Here is an 18,356-nt window from a genome sequence, read left to right on the forward strand (position 1 = left end):
TAAGGGGCCCGGGGAGGGGAAGGTATAGAGCCTGTGCGTACATCCAGCCTGCAGCCGGGGAGGAGCGAAGGTGGGAGAGCAGCACCCAGCCAGTCCGTGCAACAGGCAGCACCCAGTGAAAGAGACGTGAAGCAATGCCCCAAATCAGCCACCTTGTGCCTCCCGCCCATCCCGGGAGACAGGCACCAGGGTACACCGAGCAGCCCTCTCCCAGCAGACACCAACTCCGGGGGGTACACACCAAGCAGCCTGCCCCCAGCAGCAGGTACCAGCCCAGGGGTGCACCAAGCAGCTCCCTGCAGCAGCAGCAGGCCCCGGGGCGGAGCACCGAGCAGCCTCCCCGCCAACAGGCACCAGCCCCGGAGGTGCACCGAGCAGCTCCCCCCAGCAGCAGGTCCCCGGGAGGGAGCACCGAGCAGCCCCCCCCCCCAGCAGGCACCAGCCCCGGAGGTGCACCGAGCAGCTCCCCCCAGCAGCAGGCCCCCGGGGGGGGGAGCACCGAGCAGCCCCCCTCCCCAGCAGCAGGCCCCAGGGGGGGAGCACCGAGCAGCCTCCCCCCCCAGCAGCAGGCCCCAGGGGGGGAGCACCGAGCAGCCTCCCCCCCCAGCAGCAGGCCCCAGGGGGGGAGTACCGAGCAGCCTCCCCCCCCAGCAGCAGGCCCCCGGGGGGGAGCACCGAGCAGCCTCCCCCCCCAGCAGCAGGCCCCCCCCGGGGGGGGGAAGTACCGAGCAGCCCCCCCCCAGCAGCAGGCCCCCGGGGGGGGGAGCACCGAGCAGCCCCCCTCCCCAGCAGCAGGCCCCAGGGGGGGAGCACCGAGCAGCCTCCCCCCCCAGCAGCAGGCCCCAGGGGGGGAGTACCGAGCAGCCTCCCCCCCCAGCAGCAGGCCCCCCCCGGGGGGGGGAAGTACCGAGCAGCCTCCCCCCCCAGCAGCAGGCCCCCGGGGGGAGCACCGAGCAGCCCCCGGGGCAGCGGGACGCCCCCAAGCCCTCCCCCGGCTCTCCACCTGGAGCTGGATGGTGCCGCTCCCCCTGGGCTCCCTGCCGCAGCCGGCGCCGCTCGGGAACCGGAGGGCGGAGCCCTGCCCGGCTGGCTCGGCTCCGCTCACCGGAAACCAGCCCCGGGGAGGGGCGGCGAGGAGGCCGGACGGGCCCGAGGTGGAGCCGCCCCTCACCCGGGCCTCTACCCGCCTGGCATCCCCCCCAAGCCAGGCCCTGCCCGCGGGGCAGCCTGCAGGATCGGGGCCCCCGTGGATTGAGGCTAAGCCCGACGCGGCCTTACCTGCCGCACGTTCCAGGCGGCCGCTCCCGGGGAGCCCGAGTCTCGCCTAGCAAATCGGAGTGACTCCGAATCCTGTACCTGCGGCGTGTGTGTGTCTGAGACACTGCCGAGATGGGCTCCAGCTGCTGTCACCCGCAGCTTGGCCGCCCTTCTATTGACTAGGCACGGGCAGGGCTTATGCTTTTGAAGGACATGGCCACTTCACTTGTTAATGTTGATGCTTGAGTGTCCTGGGACACCCCCTGGGCCTGGGTTGCGGTTAGCAAGGCCTTGTCCAAACCCTAAATGGGACCACTAACTATACCCTCTGCAGCATTAAATCACTCACACGCTCCCATGGGCATGCAGTTCTACATCGCTCTCAAGCCAGCAGCCTTTGGAAACAAGAGTTTTAAAAAGGTTCGGGGAGTTAGGAGAGGAAGCAGTCCAGTGTAACAGAGGAGAAAAGAGCTGGCAGAAGGCAGAGCCCGAAGGGTTGGAACATCACCTCCAAATGTGACGGATGTGGCAGAGATTGTCTCTTTCGTTCGCATCTGCCTTAAAATCAACGGAGTAAATTCTTTACCTCTCAGGACGCATACCCATGGTCTCTAGAGACTAGGGTGACCAGATAGCAAATGTGAAAAATTGGGACGGGGGTGGGGAGTAATAGGAACCTATATAAGAAAAAGACCCAAAAATCAGGACTGTCCCTATAAAATCAGGACATCTGGTCACCCTACTTGAGACTGAAGGATGCCTATTACTACTTATGAGAAAGGGAATAAACTGTACTTGAATAAGGTACCTTAATATCACTCTAACTCAGGGGTGGGCAAACTTTTTGGCCCGAGAGCCACACTGGCATTGCGAAACTGTATGGAGGGCCGGGTAGGGAAGGCTGTGCCTCCCCAAACAGCCTGGCCCCCTCCCCCTATCCGCTCCCTCATACTTCCCACCCCCGACCCATCCACCCCCCCCCCCGCTCCTTGTCCCCCGACCACCCCCCCCCCAGGTCCCCACCCCGTATCCAACCCCCCCTGCTCCCTGTCCCGACTGCCCTGACCTCTATCCACATCCCCACCCCCAGACAGGCCTCCCCCAGGATTCCCACTCCCCCATCCCGACTGCCCTGACCCCTATCCACACCCCCGCTCCTAACTGCCCCCCAGGACCACACCCCCTATCCAACCCTCCCCCCTGTTCCCCATCCCCTGACTGCCCTGACCCCTATCCACACCCCCACCCCCACACCCCTGGACTCCCACACCTACCAACCACCCATTCCCAGTCTCCTGACTGCCCCCCCCCTGCGAACCTCCACCCCATCCAACCACCCCCTGCTCCCTGGGACCCCCTGCCCCTTATCCAGCTCCCCACCCCACCCCTTACCATACTGCCCGGAGCAGCAGGAGCTCGCAGCCCCGCCGAAGCCAGCCAGCCGCCCGCGCTGCCTGGCAAGAGCGCTGCAGCTGCGGGGGGACACTGGAGGAGAAACCAGGACTAGCCTCCCCGGCCGGGAGCTCAGGGGCGGGGCAGGCCGGTCCCGCGGGCCGTAGTTTGCCCACCTCTGCTCTAACTGCAGCCCCGTTAGTAGTTAAGTATCAGAGGGGTAGCTATGTTAGTCTGAATCTGTAAAAAGCAACAGAGGGTCCTGTGGCACCTTTAAGACTAACAGAAGTATTGGGAGCATAAGCTTTCGTGGGTAAGAACCTCACTTGTACTTGCATCTGAAGAAGTGAGGTTCTTACCCACAAAAGCTTATGCTCCCAATACTTCTGTTAGTCTTAAAGGTGCCACAGGACCCTCTGTTGAACATTAGTAGTTGTGCAGGTATAACTGTCAGTATAAATCCACAATCCTAACCAGCATAGCTGTACCAATACAAAGTGCAGTACATAAAGCAGGCTTTTTCTGTACACTTTATCCGCTCTTGGATCTTGTTTTCAGTTGTAATGATCAGACTGATGCACTGGAGAATAGGAGCATAAGCAACTTTTTGGGGGGCGGTGGGGGGAAGAGGGGAGAGCCTAGAGTTAAAAATATTTATTGAATAGCACTTTAATGAATACTTTTGTTCCATGACTAAATTTGTGCACCTTTAAATAAAGTGAGATAAATAAGCTTCTGTACCAGACTGTGTCTTATTTATTAATGCAATCACTACATTTTGAAGGGAGGTATCTGCACCCGTGCTTAAGGTTTACTTTGTTATTTTTGATAAATGTCAAGTAACTATACACCTTCTCATTTGTCTCATCTACCCATTATGTCTTCTTTTTTAGCTCTTTACCATGTTTGCATAGCATCTAGTCCACTGGGGTCCTGACCTCCTTGACAGCTAGGTGCTACTGCAATATAAATGTTAAATGCTTTTAAAAATCTGTTTATATTTCAGACCTTCCAATTATCTCCCTGTTACCTATGTACAACGCAGAACATAAATGAAGAACTATAACAGAACTATCCTCTTAGTGTACTTAGGATAAGGGTGGTCTTTTCAGTATGTACCGGAAAAGGGCCCTTCCTATCATGGCCCAACAGGAAACATAGCCATTTAAAACACCATTGTTTTATTTCCTTCAATCTTGAACTTATTTCCCTCCTTAGCTACAGCTTCTGCTTTAGTCAAAGGGCAAACTCCCATTAACTTTAATATGCACAGCATCTCAGTGGCCAAAATGCAGCCTTTTTATTTTCAAAAGCCATTCTAATTAATGCAGGGTAGGACTGGATTTTGGAGCATGCAACGGCCTGGGGTGCTGGGCTTCGGGGGCACCCGGTTTGGGGTGCTGTTTTTGTTGTTAGCAACAAAAGGGAAAATAGAATGTTGCTACCAAAGAAATGGCGGAAAACTTAGAAGTTGAGCCTGTCTTCAAGGAAACTTGTATTCATCAGAAGAGGAGACCAGTTGGTTAGGAGGGCAGAGATGAAGTGATGGGAAGCTGAGAAGAAAAATTCAAGAGAGAGGTTTTTTGCTTGCTTGCCACTGTTCAAGTGTCCATCAAAGAAAGGTTTGGACAAATAAAGCACCACGAAAAGACCTAGGTTTTTTTGTATGACCTTAGTAAGCTGCCGGCAGACAGGAAAACACTAACAATTGTGTGGATCTTCACCGGAGGCTGACGCATGGGGAATGTTCGGATGTCAATGATAAAGACCTCCATGTTGAATTGGACAACATCCGTTACATTTTGCAATATGGGAAGCACTCTCCACTCCAAGTTCTCCCATTCATTCACAATGCAGAGCTGAAGGACACTTTTCCTAATGTGTGGATAGTTCTGGGGATTCTGCTCACGCTGCCGTTCACACTAGTGAGTGGTGAGCACAGCTTTTCAAAGCTCAGGCTAATTAAAACATAGCTTTGATTGACAATGGCTGACGAGAGAATGATATCACTTGCTATTTTATTGCTTGAAAATGCCATTGGCCAGTCTTTGGATCTCTCTGATGCCGTCCTTCAGTTTGGAAGGACAAAGGCGAGAAAAGGGACTTTTGGAACGAAAGGACTACGGTTAACATTCTAAGGGCAGGCCTTCACTACGGGGGGGGGGGAGAGGGGGTCAATTTAAGATACGCAAATTCAACTACGCAAATAGCGTAGCTGAATTCGACCTATCGGAGCCGACTTACCCCGCTGTGAGGACAGCGGCAAAATCTACCTCCGCGGCTCCCCGTCGACGGTGCTTACTCCCACCTCCGCTGGTGGAGTAAGAGCGTCGATTCGGGGATCGATTGTCGCGTCCCGACGAGACGCGATAATTCGATCCCCGAGAGATCGATTTCTACCCACCAATTCAGATGGGTAGTGTAGACCTAGCCTAAGACTGTCACCTACAGTAACATTATTTAATACTGACCCAACCAGTGTTGGTGCACAGTTCAATTTATTGATGTTAGTACATTTCAGTTATTCTTAAAATTAAAAAGTTTCTATAAGTTTAGAGGAAACAAAATTCCCATAGGAGCTGAGCACCTCAAATCTTTTTAATACATCATTGCAAGACCCCTGCGAGGTAGGAAAGTGCTAATATCCCCATTTTACAGATGAGATACCGAGGCAAAACCATTATGTGATTTGTTCAGGGTCACAAGAGAAATCTGTGGCACTGCAGGGAACTGAATCCAGCTCCCCCAAGACCACCTGTCTTCCCATCTCTATTCAGCAAAGCACTTAAGCACAAATTTAAGTCCCATTAATTTTAATAGGCTATTCGATAGATATTTTACATTTACAGCCTGAAGGGAAGTTAGTCCAAATCCTGCATTGTCTTAATCCTATAACAGCATTAAAATTCAGAATTACATTTGGTAAGCCATCCTATTGTGCCTAGATATTGGTGCACAAACAAAAATTGCAAGATCTACCAGTGTTAGAAACCCTGGTTCAATTCAATGTTCATTTTTTGAGGGCTGCTTATTTAAATTATGTAAGATATTTTCTTTGCAGGCTGCCATGTTGATATTTGCAAAGAATCACCTACCTTCAATTAGTTTTCAGTCTTCATTACAAAAAACTAGGAACACACTATTAGCTTCAATTTTTATTTTACCCAGCCCTTTTTTTATACAGGTTATTTACATTATTTTACAATCAGAATTCAAATATTCAATTTTCATAGTATATTAATCCATTTTCTGTCTTATATTCAAGATAGTTGTAGCCCTTTACAAAACATACATAACCATAAAACAGTCTCATAACAGGACAAATTAACTTTTCTGTAGTGAAAATAAAAATTATTACACACATACAGGTAGATAGCATTTGGGACATCTACTCTGGTTGTTTATTAAGGATGCAATGCAATGCTCATTAAAGTAAATGAGTGTTGGACTAAACCTTAATTTCTCCCTGTTATACAACCATGGGGCTAATCCGAAGCCAATAGGAGTCTTTCCATTGTCTTCAGTGGGCTACAGAACAGGCCCCATTTGAAAAATTTACTTTGAGCAAGTCTTGAAATGGTAATTCTTCACACTCATATAGTATTTATTACTGGAGACTAACAGATACAGACAAAATAGTTATTCTTTGGGTAATATTTTGATCTATTAATTTGAATAGAAGTAAGACCTTTCCAAAATCTTTTTATAATCCCCTTTCCCCAAAAAATATTTCTCTTAGACAGACAATCTCAACAACAGCATTGCATCTAAGGGACACTGGCATATTAAAATGTTTTAAAGAAACAACTGTATCAATGTTTCACGCAAGATGATTAAAACAAAGAATTTTTAAAATGTAGTGGTGAAAATTTCTCTTTTCACCATGTATGTTATTTACTTTTTTTGTTTCACAAGGCTTCGATGATTAAAGTATATTAGACTGTTTCATTTTCTGATTTTACTGCACTATTATAGTAAATGGTTTCACTGCAGGAGAATGGCTGAATCCAAGCAAAAAGCCATCTTTTCACTGAATTCTAAGTATTTATAAAATCTCTGTCAAGTTTTGTAAAACTTAAATTCTGGGCCTGAAGTACGTGACATATCACTTTATAGCTAAAACCAATGAAGAAACAGTGAGTGTAGAGCGAACACTACTTTTTCCCATTTATTCAAGCTCTTCAATACTGAAAAGAACATCTGAAAAATACTTGCAGTTATTAGTGAATAGAGCAGATGCTATATCAGCTCTTTTGACTGAAAATTACCCTCTCATATTTTAAGCATGGAATGTTCTCTTAGAAAAGCACCTGCAATCATATGTGAAATAAAAATGCCAAGCTAGATGCATCTCTCTCGGGAGTAGTCCTTGACTTGTCTACTAAGAATAAATCACTATTAGTTTATCTTCATTTTTAGATACTTATTCATTCTTTTTACTAGAGGAGTGTTGTCTCATTTGTAATGGGAAACTGCTATATGAAAACAATTCTTAATTGTTGCCCTAAACTAAGTTTAACTCTACTAGAACATTGGCTCCATTACAAATGGCTCAATTTTTAAATATTTACACCTCAGAATTTAAAATGATTTAACCAACCTGTAGATGATTCACCTTCTGCAAAATAAGCCTAGATAACATTTTAGTCTATATTTTGTATTTACCAGCAATTTAATGTCATTTTTAAGAAAGCAAAATCTTAGTTTGTCTTTTAATATAAGAACTATATTAGTTTCCAAGATGAAATAAACAAACTATAAGGATTCACTACCCACAAGAATACAAGTTCCTTTATTTTACCAAAACAGCTAAATTGTTTAAAAGTTACTGTAACAGATGCAGGCCTTTATAACTTTTAGCGTCCTTACAATTCTCTATTGCTTTATTAGAATCCTCTGAATATGTCATTCTAAACCTTGCTGCTAACATTGGAGATTTTTTGTTGCAGTGCAAATTTCCAATCTAGAGGTGTTATCCATTTGAAAGTGTAAATTGCACCAGCGCAAACGTCGTTTTATACGTGTGTAGCTACATCAATGCAGAAATACCTAATGCAGGCAGACCCTGAGAAGGAAAGCCCTACTACAGAAGTATCTCTCTAGAAGAGGCTGATTCCTAAGGGCTGTCTACACTTAAAAAGCTGCACCACTGTAAAACTTCAGTGAAGACGCGACCTATGCCAACAGGAGGGCTTTTCCCGTCACGTAGGTAATCCACCTCCCCAAGAGGCAGTAGCTAGGTCAACGGGAAAAGCCCTCCCAGGGAGGTAGGTCAGTATAACTGTGTTGCTCAGAGGTGTGGATTTTCCACACCCCTAAGCGACGTAGTTATAATCAATAAGTTTCTAGTGTAAACCAAGCCTCAGTCAAGTCTCGATGTCCCATTAAGTCCAACTAATGCTGAGCTGTAACACATTAAGGACTATTCTCTGACACTTAAAATGCATTTGTAACTTAACAGGAAGAGAGAGAAATCTCTCAGATTGCAGGCAGTGGTATGATAAGCAGTGAATTTCATATGTAGCATAGTTCACACTATAAGTATCCATCACTGCTACAAATCTGAGATGTAATCAACTATTTGCTGTCTGGAATGCAAAGAGGAAGAAGGCAAGCTAATTCTCAGCACTCCCAAGGGTCTGATTCAGAAGTTCCCTCTGACACATGACCCCAAATGTAGCTCTTTGTACACTAAGCTATGTGGATGTTATCTGATTCCTAGCTAATGCCTTGCCTAAATGGGAAATCTTTTCTAACCATTGCAGGCTATCTTAAAAATACTACATCAGAATCCACTTTTAAAAATGTATAAAGATAGACAGACCAAGAATGGCTTCAGAAGAGCAGCAGCAATTATTTTGTGTCAAGAGAATTTTATATATCTGTTTTTGTTTTTTTTTGTTGTTTTTTTTTGTTAAATAGTACTGTTAAAAAGCAGCACCCAAAACTACAAGAACCAAAAGAATTGTCTTGCTTATTGCAGTTGAAGTTAGTTCCATTTAGAGTTACAGGCAAAACTGTCTCTAAATGGCCCCATTATGCTTCAGGAATGCAGCACAAGGAGTATTCAAGATGGAGCAGCAGGTTAAAGAACAAGAGTAAGTATTGAGTCAATCTCCTTTGCTTTGGGGAGCGAAGATAAAAGATGTTATATGAAGATAAAATTTTGTCTACGAACATGAAATTGTTACTCTTGTATGTTCAAGATCTCCAAAGTACAAATCAGAAATTTTCACTTAAAAAAAGCTAAGCCTGAAATATCTACCCCCTTTAGTTTCACACAGCAAGTCACTGCTATTTATAGTCATGTTAAAAAAAATATTATTTGTACTATCAAATTATAGAAAAAATGTTCAGGATATTAAAAAAAAATCATCCAACAAACTCTGATCTGTACCCATGAAAGTGTGTAAAACAGTAATCTGAAAATTATCAGGGGCTGTTCTAATAAAGCCTCATGCTACAGTATCCTTACACCTTCCAGTGCTGTACGGTTAGGTAATATTACATGAGTCAAATAATCTCTGTGCTACTGTCTGTACATAATGGTCCACCTTTTGGTTAAACTTAAATAAAGAGAAGGATGATTTTATTTAAACACATTTTAAATAATGCACAAATAATTTAACTGCCAACAGTACTAGACACTGTTAAAGCATAATGATTTTTTTCCCCACATAAGAACTCTACAATATAATCCCATTTTTATAGTACATTTTTTTACAAGGCATTTGAATTCTGCATTTACATAAACACCACTCTTTACAGTTTAAAGTCATTGTTGGAAAGTTACAGTTTCAGCAGGAATTAGTTATGTCTTTGTTTTAAAAGTTCATCTATTTGAGTCTTGTACATATTTTTCACATCTTCAAGATCCAGTCGAAGTTCTTCGGCCTCTTCTGCTTTCTCACCATACATCTGAAGAATAGTATTGTATCTTTGATCCAAATCCTAGAATAACATGGGCTTTTGGTTATTTGGCCGTTTCCCCAGTTTAAAAGCAATGCCACATATCTGTTTTCATTCTTTGTCTAACACATTGCCTTTAGTGCTTTAAGTATTAAAAAAACTGAAAACTAAACTAATGCTAACCCCATATGAACACATACTGCATCGTGTCCTGAATATTGCTAAATGTGTGCTCTTGGGAACCGTGAAAGGAAGCAAATTCCAAAGGCAGGATTTTTAACTACAAAGAGCAATAGCATAAATCTTCAAGTCAGTTTCAGCTGCTGTGGTAGGGTATAGGGTGAGGGGGTAAAATTTTCATAAATGACTCTGGCTTTAATGCCGAAGTCTCTATAGAAAATAGGCACTTTTTGCAAGTTTTCCCTGATATATCAGATAACAGGCCCCAGACCGCTATGGGTTTTACAGAAGACCACTAAGATCTTGAAATATAACTGAAGGCTTAAAAACACAGAGGTTGGCTGCTCATAGCATTCCATTCAGCAGTTGGCAGCTGTAGTTTCTATATGAATTTTAAAGTAAAATAATCTGGAAAGATCCACAAATCATCATTTAATGAAAGGGCATCTACTTCATGACTCAGGTCACTTTAAATTATAATATTCTATTTTAACTCTCTCTCTCTCACACCCCAGATTTTACAAGCCCTTGTACACATGAAAGCTTAAAACAGTTTCAGAAGCATTTTTCCTTCATTTTTGCGTAGTACAAAGCAGTCTGAAAGTTGTGCAATTGTTAATGTTCATAACTTAAGATGAGTCAAGGAGAGAACATTCAGCAAACCATCACTAGATTTTGTTGTAGGAAGAAGCTCAGCGTCAAAAACTTTCTGGTTTGAAAATTTAACATGCTGCACATATAAAAAAAGAATGAATACTTTTCCAGAATGAGATAATTGCAATTCAAAAGATTTGCATGTGTTATTTCTCTTTTAAAAAAAAAAAGAGAAAAAAAAAAGACCCAAGAAGTTAAGTAATAAGAGTGGATTAAAATCTGCAATATTTATTTTATTAATTCCACCAGTATCATGATCAGATGGGATCATAAACTTTTTCTGTGATAGGTTATGTTTTGCTAAACTCAGAAGAATTGGAGTATTCCATATGCTGACTCTCAAGGCTTCCAATTCATTCAAAAATTATGAGCTCCAGGCCAGATGTTCGGAATGCTCCGAGCACAAAAATATGCACACCTAATTTGTATATACAATTATGACAACTGTATGTGCAAGTGACTATATGCCTATGAAGTGGTCATTTACACATGCAGTTACACTGATGATGTGGCATATTTTAGTATTCCTGACAGTGGGCATAATTCTGAAAATATGGCTGTGTATTTCCGCATATCACAATTCCTGACTCTGAACATGGATTCTTTTATAGGTATGCACACTCACTGAACTGTATGTTTAATAGTATAACAATTTGAAAATCAATTTGTGAAGTAACTGATAATTGCCATGCAATACAGCAAAGCCTGCTGACAAAATCCATCCGTCTCTAAACTGCATCCTATAAAGTTCGGAAACAATTTATTAGTTTTACTGTAAAAAGAGCACTTAATTTTCAAGTCAAATTGTATTCCTGAGTTATTTTTCCACTGCCTAACTTTTAATAATTCAATGTACACTTTGTGTGATTCTTACCACATTTTCAACTTTAAGGAAAAGAGATTTTGAATTAAGTATCACTATGGGCACCTACAGAGTTACAGATCTATATATGAATGATTAACTTAGTAAAAAGAGTTTTCATAAATCACTTGTCAATCTCTCACCTGATTTATATAAATGAAAGCCACCTACCCTTAGCTGTGCACGTAGTTTTGGTATCTCCTTCACCTTTTCTTCAAATTCATCATTTTGATTTGTTAATTTAACTAGCTCTTCTGCCATTATTGATCGAGTTCTTTCAAGGTTTCCAATTTCCAGCTAAGGTAACAGGCATTTAACAGTTAGAGCTTTGTGCTGAGAGTGACCTATTGAGTTACTAACTTTGTTTTTCATTTAAAAAAAAAAAAAAAATTAGAATGATTGATCTTGGAAGTCAATTTATTATACAGACCAGTGATACTCAAACCTCAATGGTTCAGGAATCAATATAGCAATCAACATTACCCAAAAGAGAGGCAGTGCTGCAAAGAGCCACAGGAGACACATTAAAGATCCACTTGCAGCTTGCAAGCCTCAGTCTGAGTATCACTGATATAGACAGTACCAAGTGAATGTCAGATTTATAAAGTAAGAAAATACTATAGTATAGGTAAGACAGTATTTGCTGTGGGGTAAGGTGTCAATTTAAAGAGCTCTTTCATACATAAAAATTGAAGCTCAAGGTTAATTTGCTAAACTGAGTGCATACACCTTAAACATGGAAAAACACGTTATTCAAGTTTAAGACAGGTTTACAATGACACACAACTACATGTTTAAGTGGTTTCTTTATTTTCCAACCTGCATGTCACATACGTTCACATTAGTATTCCTTACGCTTAAACTACAGTTAAGTCTTGGGGATTTTCACTCCCAGATCAGTAGAAATTAGAAGCAATCAAATCAGGTAAACAGAGATAGATGGGGGAGGAATTTTGATATACTGCCTTTAAAGCATCTTCAATTAAGTACCCTATGAAACAGCATTCAACACAAACGCCTCACCTTTTTCTTCACCTTTCCCTGGAACCCTGATCAATGTTGAGATAGCCAGGTACAGTCTACTTGATCCACCTTATCCAAAACCTAGGTAATGAATGCTTACATCTCTTGTGATGAGAACAGGAGTACTTGTGGCACCTTAGAGACTAACAAATTTAAATTTGTTAGTCTCTAAGGTGCCACAAGTACTCCTGTTCTTTTTGCGGATACAGGCTAACACGGCTGCTACTCAAACATCTCTTGTGATGGCCCATCATGACTTTAACAGAACTGCGCGGGGGATGGGTAGGGAGGAGTATCCCTACATCAGTGCAAGACAAAACCATTGTTTGCACATCCACACCCTACACAGCTATCAGTAAAATAAACTTTGTAAAACAAAGCCAGTAAAGTAAAATCACGTTCATCTTTCTACTTATGACACACACAATAAACTTTAAAGTGATTCTCACAGTACCTGTAGGTGAGAAATCTCTCCTTCCTTCAGTTTTAACTGCGACTGCAGGTTTTCAATTATACTTGACCCTGCTCCCATCCTTACAGCATCATAAAGGTTGCTCCCACTTGTAGACATTGACCCAAATGAATGATCATGAGGCTCATCCTACAAATAAAAAGTTAACCAACTGTAAGATCAGACACGGAGAGACTTTAGCACTAGAAGCAAGAGCCTACTGATTCAATATGAACAGCAAAGGAAGACCGCCATCATTAGAATCAAACGTTTCAATGCTTCAAATGTATTCCTTCCAAACAAAAGCTCATTTTGAATAGCTAAACAAAGTTTAAGATAACTCCTTATTTGCTTGCTGTCATGTCACCTTTACCACTTCCATCTGGCTAGCATAGACCTCTTTATTCTCCCAGATACATTATCAGAAGCAACAGCCTTTGCACAGATTGCATCAAGACAGTGACAGTGTCTCATGAGTGAGCGGTGCACTAAAACTAGAATCACTGGATTAACAGTCAGTCAAGTCAACTTTAGATATAGTGTCCACTTATTTTATAAAGCACCTTGGAATGAATTACATGAATAGCACTTGAAGTTTATATTCTCCACATTACTGTACTACATTTTTTTTAACGTACTCTCAGGCACCCTCCTTCAAATGCTATGCAAACCTAGACATTTCGTAGGTATGTTCAAGAAATGAGAATAGCTGAAATCACTTTTTTCAATGCAGTTATTAGCTAGATAAAATTAACATGCCAATAAAACTATTTGAAGACACCAACACGATTCATTACAAACACACACAAGGTAGCAAAATGGTTGATCAATTGATAAATGATACATTACCTGAGAGAGGAAGGATGCCTGAAGCCCTGCCATATCAACTCCACTTATAGAGCTTGAGCGTGACAGTGTTGGAGTACTCGAAACAGTTTCCATTGCTGGTAAGGTAAATGACTTACGCTCCTTTGAAAAATACAACAGCTAGTTAAGAGAAAGTGAATACAAGGAACAAAGATTGTTGAGGCAGAGGACGATGATAAACAGACCTTTTCGCATATAAGGGGGTCTCTTTTTTCACTCCCAAATGTAGAGCACAAATTCATTTTTTCCGTATATTAACTGAAGTTTAAACAGTGAAGTGGATTTAAAAGTGTCACTAGTACATCTATCCCAAGTTCAACTCCTTAGAAAAGCCTAAGTCAATGGTGGGAAACCTGCGGCCCGTCAAGATAATCCGCTGGCGGGCCGCAGGACAGTTTGTTTACATTGACCAGCCCGCAGCTCCCATTGGCCAGAAACGGCGAATCACGGCCACTGGGAGCTGCGGGCAGCCGTGCCTGCAGATGGTCAATGTAAACGAACTGTCTGGCGGCCCACCAGCAGATTACCCTGACAGGCCGCAGGTTTGCCACCATTGCCTTAGGCTTTCCTGGGTATGCAGAAACAGAAGTTACTACCTACTGCAAAGGGAAGTGTTCTTTCAGTAGCCACACTGCATAATGCTGACCTAAGACCACAAAAGTATGTGAGCACTAGAGACAATTAAGTGTTTTGTTGAGCTCATGTGCCTCACAGGAATGACACCCTGAACAAAAAAGTAGGTTCTTCCCTGGATGAAGGACAGTGAAGAGATGTTTTAAAAAGTGTTACAATGCCCAAATTCTAGATCTCTGAGGCTAAATTCTGTTACTGATGAGTTTTTCTAAATAAGCTGATTTCCTCTGAGTCAGCAACTGAAGACATGCTGACTTCATAAGGCTGAAGTAAATAGCTTTGAACAGGACTTTGATTTCAGAACTGCAGTAACTAGGAGATTAACAGTGAGGACAGAGCTGTGTTAGAATATCAACTGCTGACTGGTAGTGACTGAAAGCTGTTGCCAACTGATGGGGATTTGGTAACCTATGCTAAACAAAGTGCAGTCCGAGCCTATAGACCAGTATCCATACCACACAGACACATCACAACTGGAATTAACCAACACCTTTCTGGTAGTCTCAGCAGAGGGAACAGTTTTTCAGTGTCCCCAGACACAATGTCATGCCCCTCAAGGTAAGGACAAAGGCACACTGGTGCAACAGTGTGGATCAACCTATGCTGCCACTGTCCATGTTTCATTTATTCTGTGGCTAAGTACAGGAATTATTTAGGACTGTCAATACAGTGCCTTTTACACCAGCATTGAATTCACAGGAAAAGAAAGATGTGGAGAAGTTCCAGATACTTAGTTTCATGGTAGTACAATGCTAGAGCCTTGTAATTCTTGTTTGTTGTTTATGAGACATTTTAGCGTTCGAGACTTGCTCGGTCACCCTGTGACCCAATACGATTTTGAAAATACATGAATTAACATTAAAGCAAATTTCAATACCTTTTCCTTTGCTGTTTCTTGTACAAAAATTGCTTTCTTTTTTTCTTGTTCAACTTTCATTTTCTCCATTTCTAACTGAGTAGCTAACAGTGTCTAGAAGGAGGAAATGTGGATTTTTAATCCCTTGCAAACTCAGAATTTTATGATGAAGCAATACAATATCAAATTAACCAATACCTTTTCTTTCTTTGCTTCATCAAGAGTTTTCACATACTCCTCTTTCAGGTTTTCTAATTCAACCTCATACCTATATTGAAAAGAAAGGTAATGTAATTTTATTAAAGACAATCTACTCTTCATGTTTCTATTTAAGGTTCACACAAAGAAAAATAAAGTACTGAAACTGAGAAAAACATAATGCACAATATTTGTTTTCTATACAAATATATATCTAAGCGTAATATCTAGCAGCGTCAGGAACAGAATTGATCTGTATTACCAAATGGAGAACTACAACTATTTCTCTATGGTGTTAGAAAAATACCCTCACACTGACTTGTAAGCAGTATGTGGCTACTTGAATGTTTGCTAATCTTAAGAACCCCTGTTGAACTACTACTTATATTTCCATGTAATATCTTCTTAAGCGTCGTTAGTTGTGTTCATGCTGCTTTAATATTCTGGATACTTGGTCTATCATTGCATGAACCAATAACTCTTACATTAAAATTAAAGCAACTTTCAATAACTTATCTATTTCTCATACAAAAATAGTGTAAGCATACTACAGAAGTGGGCATATGACTTCTCAAATTAACACAATGAAACCCGGAAGACAAAACTATCCCAGGTATCAGAATTTCTTAGGACTGGTAGATTGCCTGAGAAGAAACTGCAGTTGACTAGACAGGATGAAGTCTACAGAAAGATCAACAACGTATTTTGATCCTCCCAATGTACCACCAGGATGCTGAAAAAGGAATTTCCTGATATGAACTGGAATCCCAATGCAAGAAAGCACACCTCCCCCCAGGAATAACCCAGGGGATTAAAAAGGAAACAAACACACAGTTTGTCAGAGACATAGTTAAGAGGAAGAATTTCACAAGGGTAATTCATAGTTAATGTTTCTGCTACTGACTTCAGGTTTGCTTCTACAATAGTTTCTGTGCTGAGGCAGAGGTGGGAGACCTGGATTGGATGTTGGTAGAAATGCATCAGGGCAGACATTCAGAAGGTGGTGGCAGGGAGCCACCAGAAAGCATTAGTCTTCAAGGAACAGGTTTTCTTGTTTTTCTATTATTAAAAGCGGGAATTTGTTTAAGAAAATAGTCGTTGCCACAGTTCAACTTCTTAGCACTTGATAATTATTTGATTTAATTTCTTTTGGAAGAAGATGTTGGATGCTTTCTAATGTCCCAATCCTGCAAGCTGCTCTGTGCAGATGGACGCTTATGCCAGCATGCAGGCTCACAGACTGCAACTGCACAAAGCAGCTTACAAGAGTAGGGCCAAAGAGATCATCATCATGAGTGGCACATGAACTGCCAGCTAGGGGAGGCTAGTCCTCAGCCCCGCCCCTTCTGCACCCCTCCCCCCAACCGCAGCCACCGGCCCCACGCCCAGAGCACCGGGAGGGTGGGCAGCATGCGTGAACGCAGCCCCAGCTATGGCCAGTACTGGCTAGGGGACTGGAGCTCCACATGCAGAGCGTGGGAAGCAGGAGGGCCGGGAGGGGGGGCTGGAGGCAAAGCCACATCTGACTGTTTGGGAAGCATAGCCTCCCCAAGCCTATGGTACCTGTCACCCATGAACATTATCTAATATTCTTGTCAAAAGCAAATAAAGTAGGTGAGAGTGACTGGTCATGGGTGAGGTGAGAGATTTAAGGCTCAATGCATAAGACGTGCCATTAGGAACCCTAAGGGTACAAGGACAGCCCAGAAGAGCTGAAGTGACCTGAAAGTAGTAGGTATCAGATAAACAAAAAGTATCTCTGTATTTGTCTTTCTTCATAAAATTTGTCCAGCAACACCCATCAGTATTTTATATGGTAGTTATCAAATTAATACAAATGAGCAAGTCTTCCTATTCAAACACAAAAACCTGATAGATTCCTATGGAAATGAAAGGAACATACTAAAGAAACATATAAGCCAAGAACTTGACCCAATTCACCTATTGTTTTCATTTTCCAGTTTCTTGAGTCTGGCTCTCTCTGCTTCTAGCTGAGCCTGAAGGCGACTGTTTTCCTGTCTCAAGAGGCTATTCTGTGATTCAGTGGAAGACACTTGGATTTTATTGGAAAGAAGTTCTTCTGTAGCAGCACGTTCTCTCTCAGCTGCTGCTGCCAGGAGGGCTTGAGATTCACCTAATTCACAAGAAAGAGTAAATACACAATCCATTATAAAAAAAAAAAACCAACCATTAGCTTTTATGCCAAAAGAGTCCGTCATCCATAACTTAAGACAATTATTTATGTGTCTAACTGAAATGTTGGCAAATTTGCCAAACATTTTGAAAAATATCTGAATTGCATCTAACATTGTAAAGGTTTATTCTTGTACGATTTCCAGGCTTCAAGAGAAATGTAGTCTTTTCAACAGCATTCAAAATGTGGTAAGCAATTACATCTTGGCATTAGCCATCAGAAGCACATAATAGCAGGACTAGTAGATACAGCACTGTTTGAGAACTGGTTGGTGGCAGTATGCCTGCCCTCAAACAAGAACATGCAATTGGAGGTAGGGAGGATGCCAGGCAAGGAGGATTTGAGATTCTAGTCTTAAGGAGTAAACAATTAAAGGACTGAAACAGTAAGCTCCAGGAAACATTTATATACTCTATCTGTGGCTTTGGACATTTTATTCCATTGTCATTTTGTTCATCCAAGGGGCAATAGTTTTTCATTACAACCCTCAACCCAGCTGAAATGTATTTGTTTTACAGCCTTGGATAGTGTCACAGTAAATTATACTACCTGAGCCTCAGGTCATGGAATCCAAAAACCACATCTGACAATTCAAGATGTTGATTCATTTCCATTCCCGCCCCTCTCCCAGGCCCACTCCCTTTTTAAAATGCTATATATACACATACAGTGCTTTTCATGTATATAAATCACTACCACCATACAATCTCAAGTCTTTTACAAATTCAGTAAATCACGCCGCACAGCACCCTGGCAACACACCTAAGTATCATCCTATATTACAGATACACATTTGAACCCAGATTTCCCAACTCACAATCTTATGCTTTAGACGCAAGTTTATGCCCTTCTCATTACATTACCGCCATCTAGTGTCTCC

General features: G+C 42.5%; 2 protein-coding genes across 8 annotated transcripts in view; both read right to left on the reverse strand.

The window, feature by feature from the left end:
- Positions 1–1,327, reverse strand: part of EOGT (EGF domain specific O-linked N-acetylglucosamine transferase) — a 32,943-nt gene extending 31,616 nt beyond the window's left edge. For 4 of the 7 annotated variants that reach the window (XR_008445716.1, XR_008445717.1, XM_054035283.1 and 1 more), the window contains exon 1: positions 1,004–1,089. The gene's annotated coding sequence lies outside the window, so the exon portion shown is untranslated. Of the gene's footprint in view, positions 1–41; positions 199–241; positions 390–1,003; positions 1,090–1,278 lie in introns of those variants that run through there. The other 3 variants (XM_054035284.1, XM_054035287.1, XM_054035286.1) reach the window with 3 other exon arrangements.
- A 4,464-nt stretch (positions 1,328–5,791) lies between these two features.
- TMF1 (TATA element modulatory factor 1) overlaps positions 5,792–18,356 on the reverse strand; it is a 31,489-nt gene continuing 18,924 nt past the window's right edge. The window contains exons 11-17 of the mRNA XM_054033508.1: positions 17,224–17,416; positions 15,283–15,352; positions 15,106–15,198; positions 13,578–13,697; positions 12,732–12,878; positions 11,426–11,551; positions 5,792–9,600 (exon numbers count right to left, since the gene is read on the reverse strand). Coding sequence (XP_053889483.1) covers positions 9,457–9,600; positions 11,426–11,551; positions 12,732–12,878; positions 13,578–13,697; positions 15,106–15,198; positions 15,283–15,352; positions 17,224–17,416 — 893 coding nt within the window. The 3' untranslated portion in view covers positions 5,792–9,456. The remainder of the gene's footprint in view (positions 9,601–11,425; positions 11,552–12,731; positions 12,879–13,577; positions 13,698–15,105; positions 15,199–15,282; positions 15,353–17,223; positions 17,417–18,356) is intronic.

The sequence above is a fragment of the Malaclemys terrapin genome, chromosome 7 (assembly GCF_027887155.1).
Source record: "Malaclemys terrapin pileata isolate rMalTer1 chromosome 7, rMalTer1.hap1, whole genome shotgun sequence".
Classification (NCBI taxonomy): domain Eukaryota; kingdom Metazoa; phylum Chordata; order Testudines; family Emydidae; genus Malaclemys; species Malaclemys terrapin.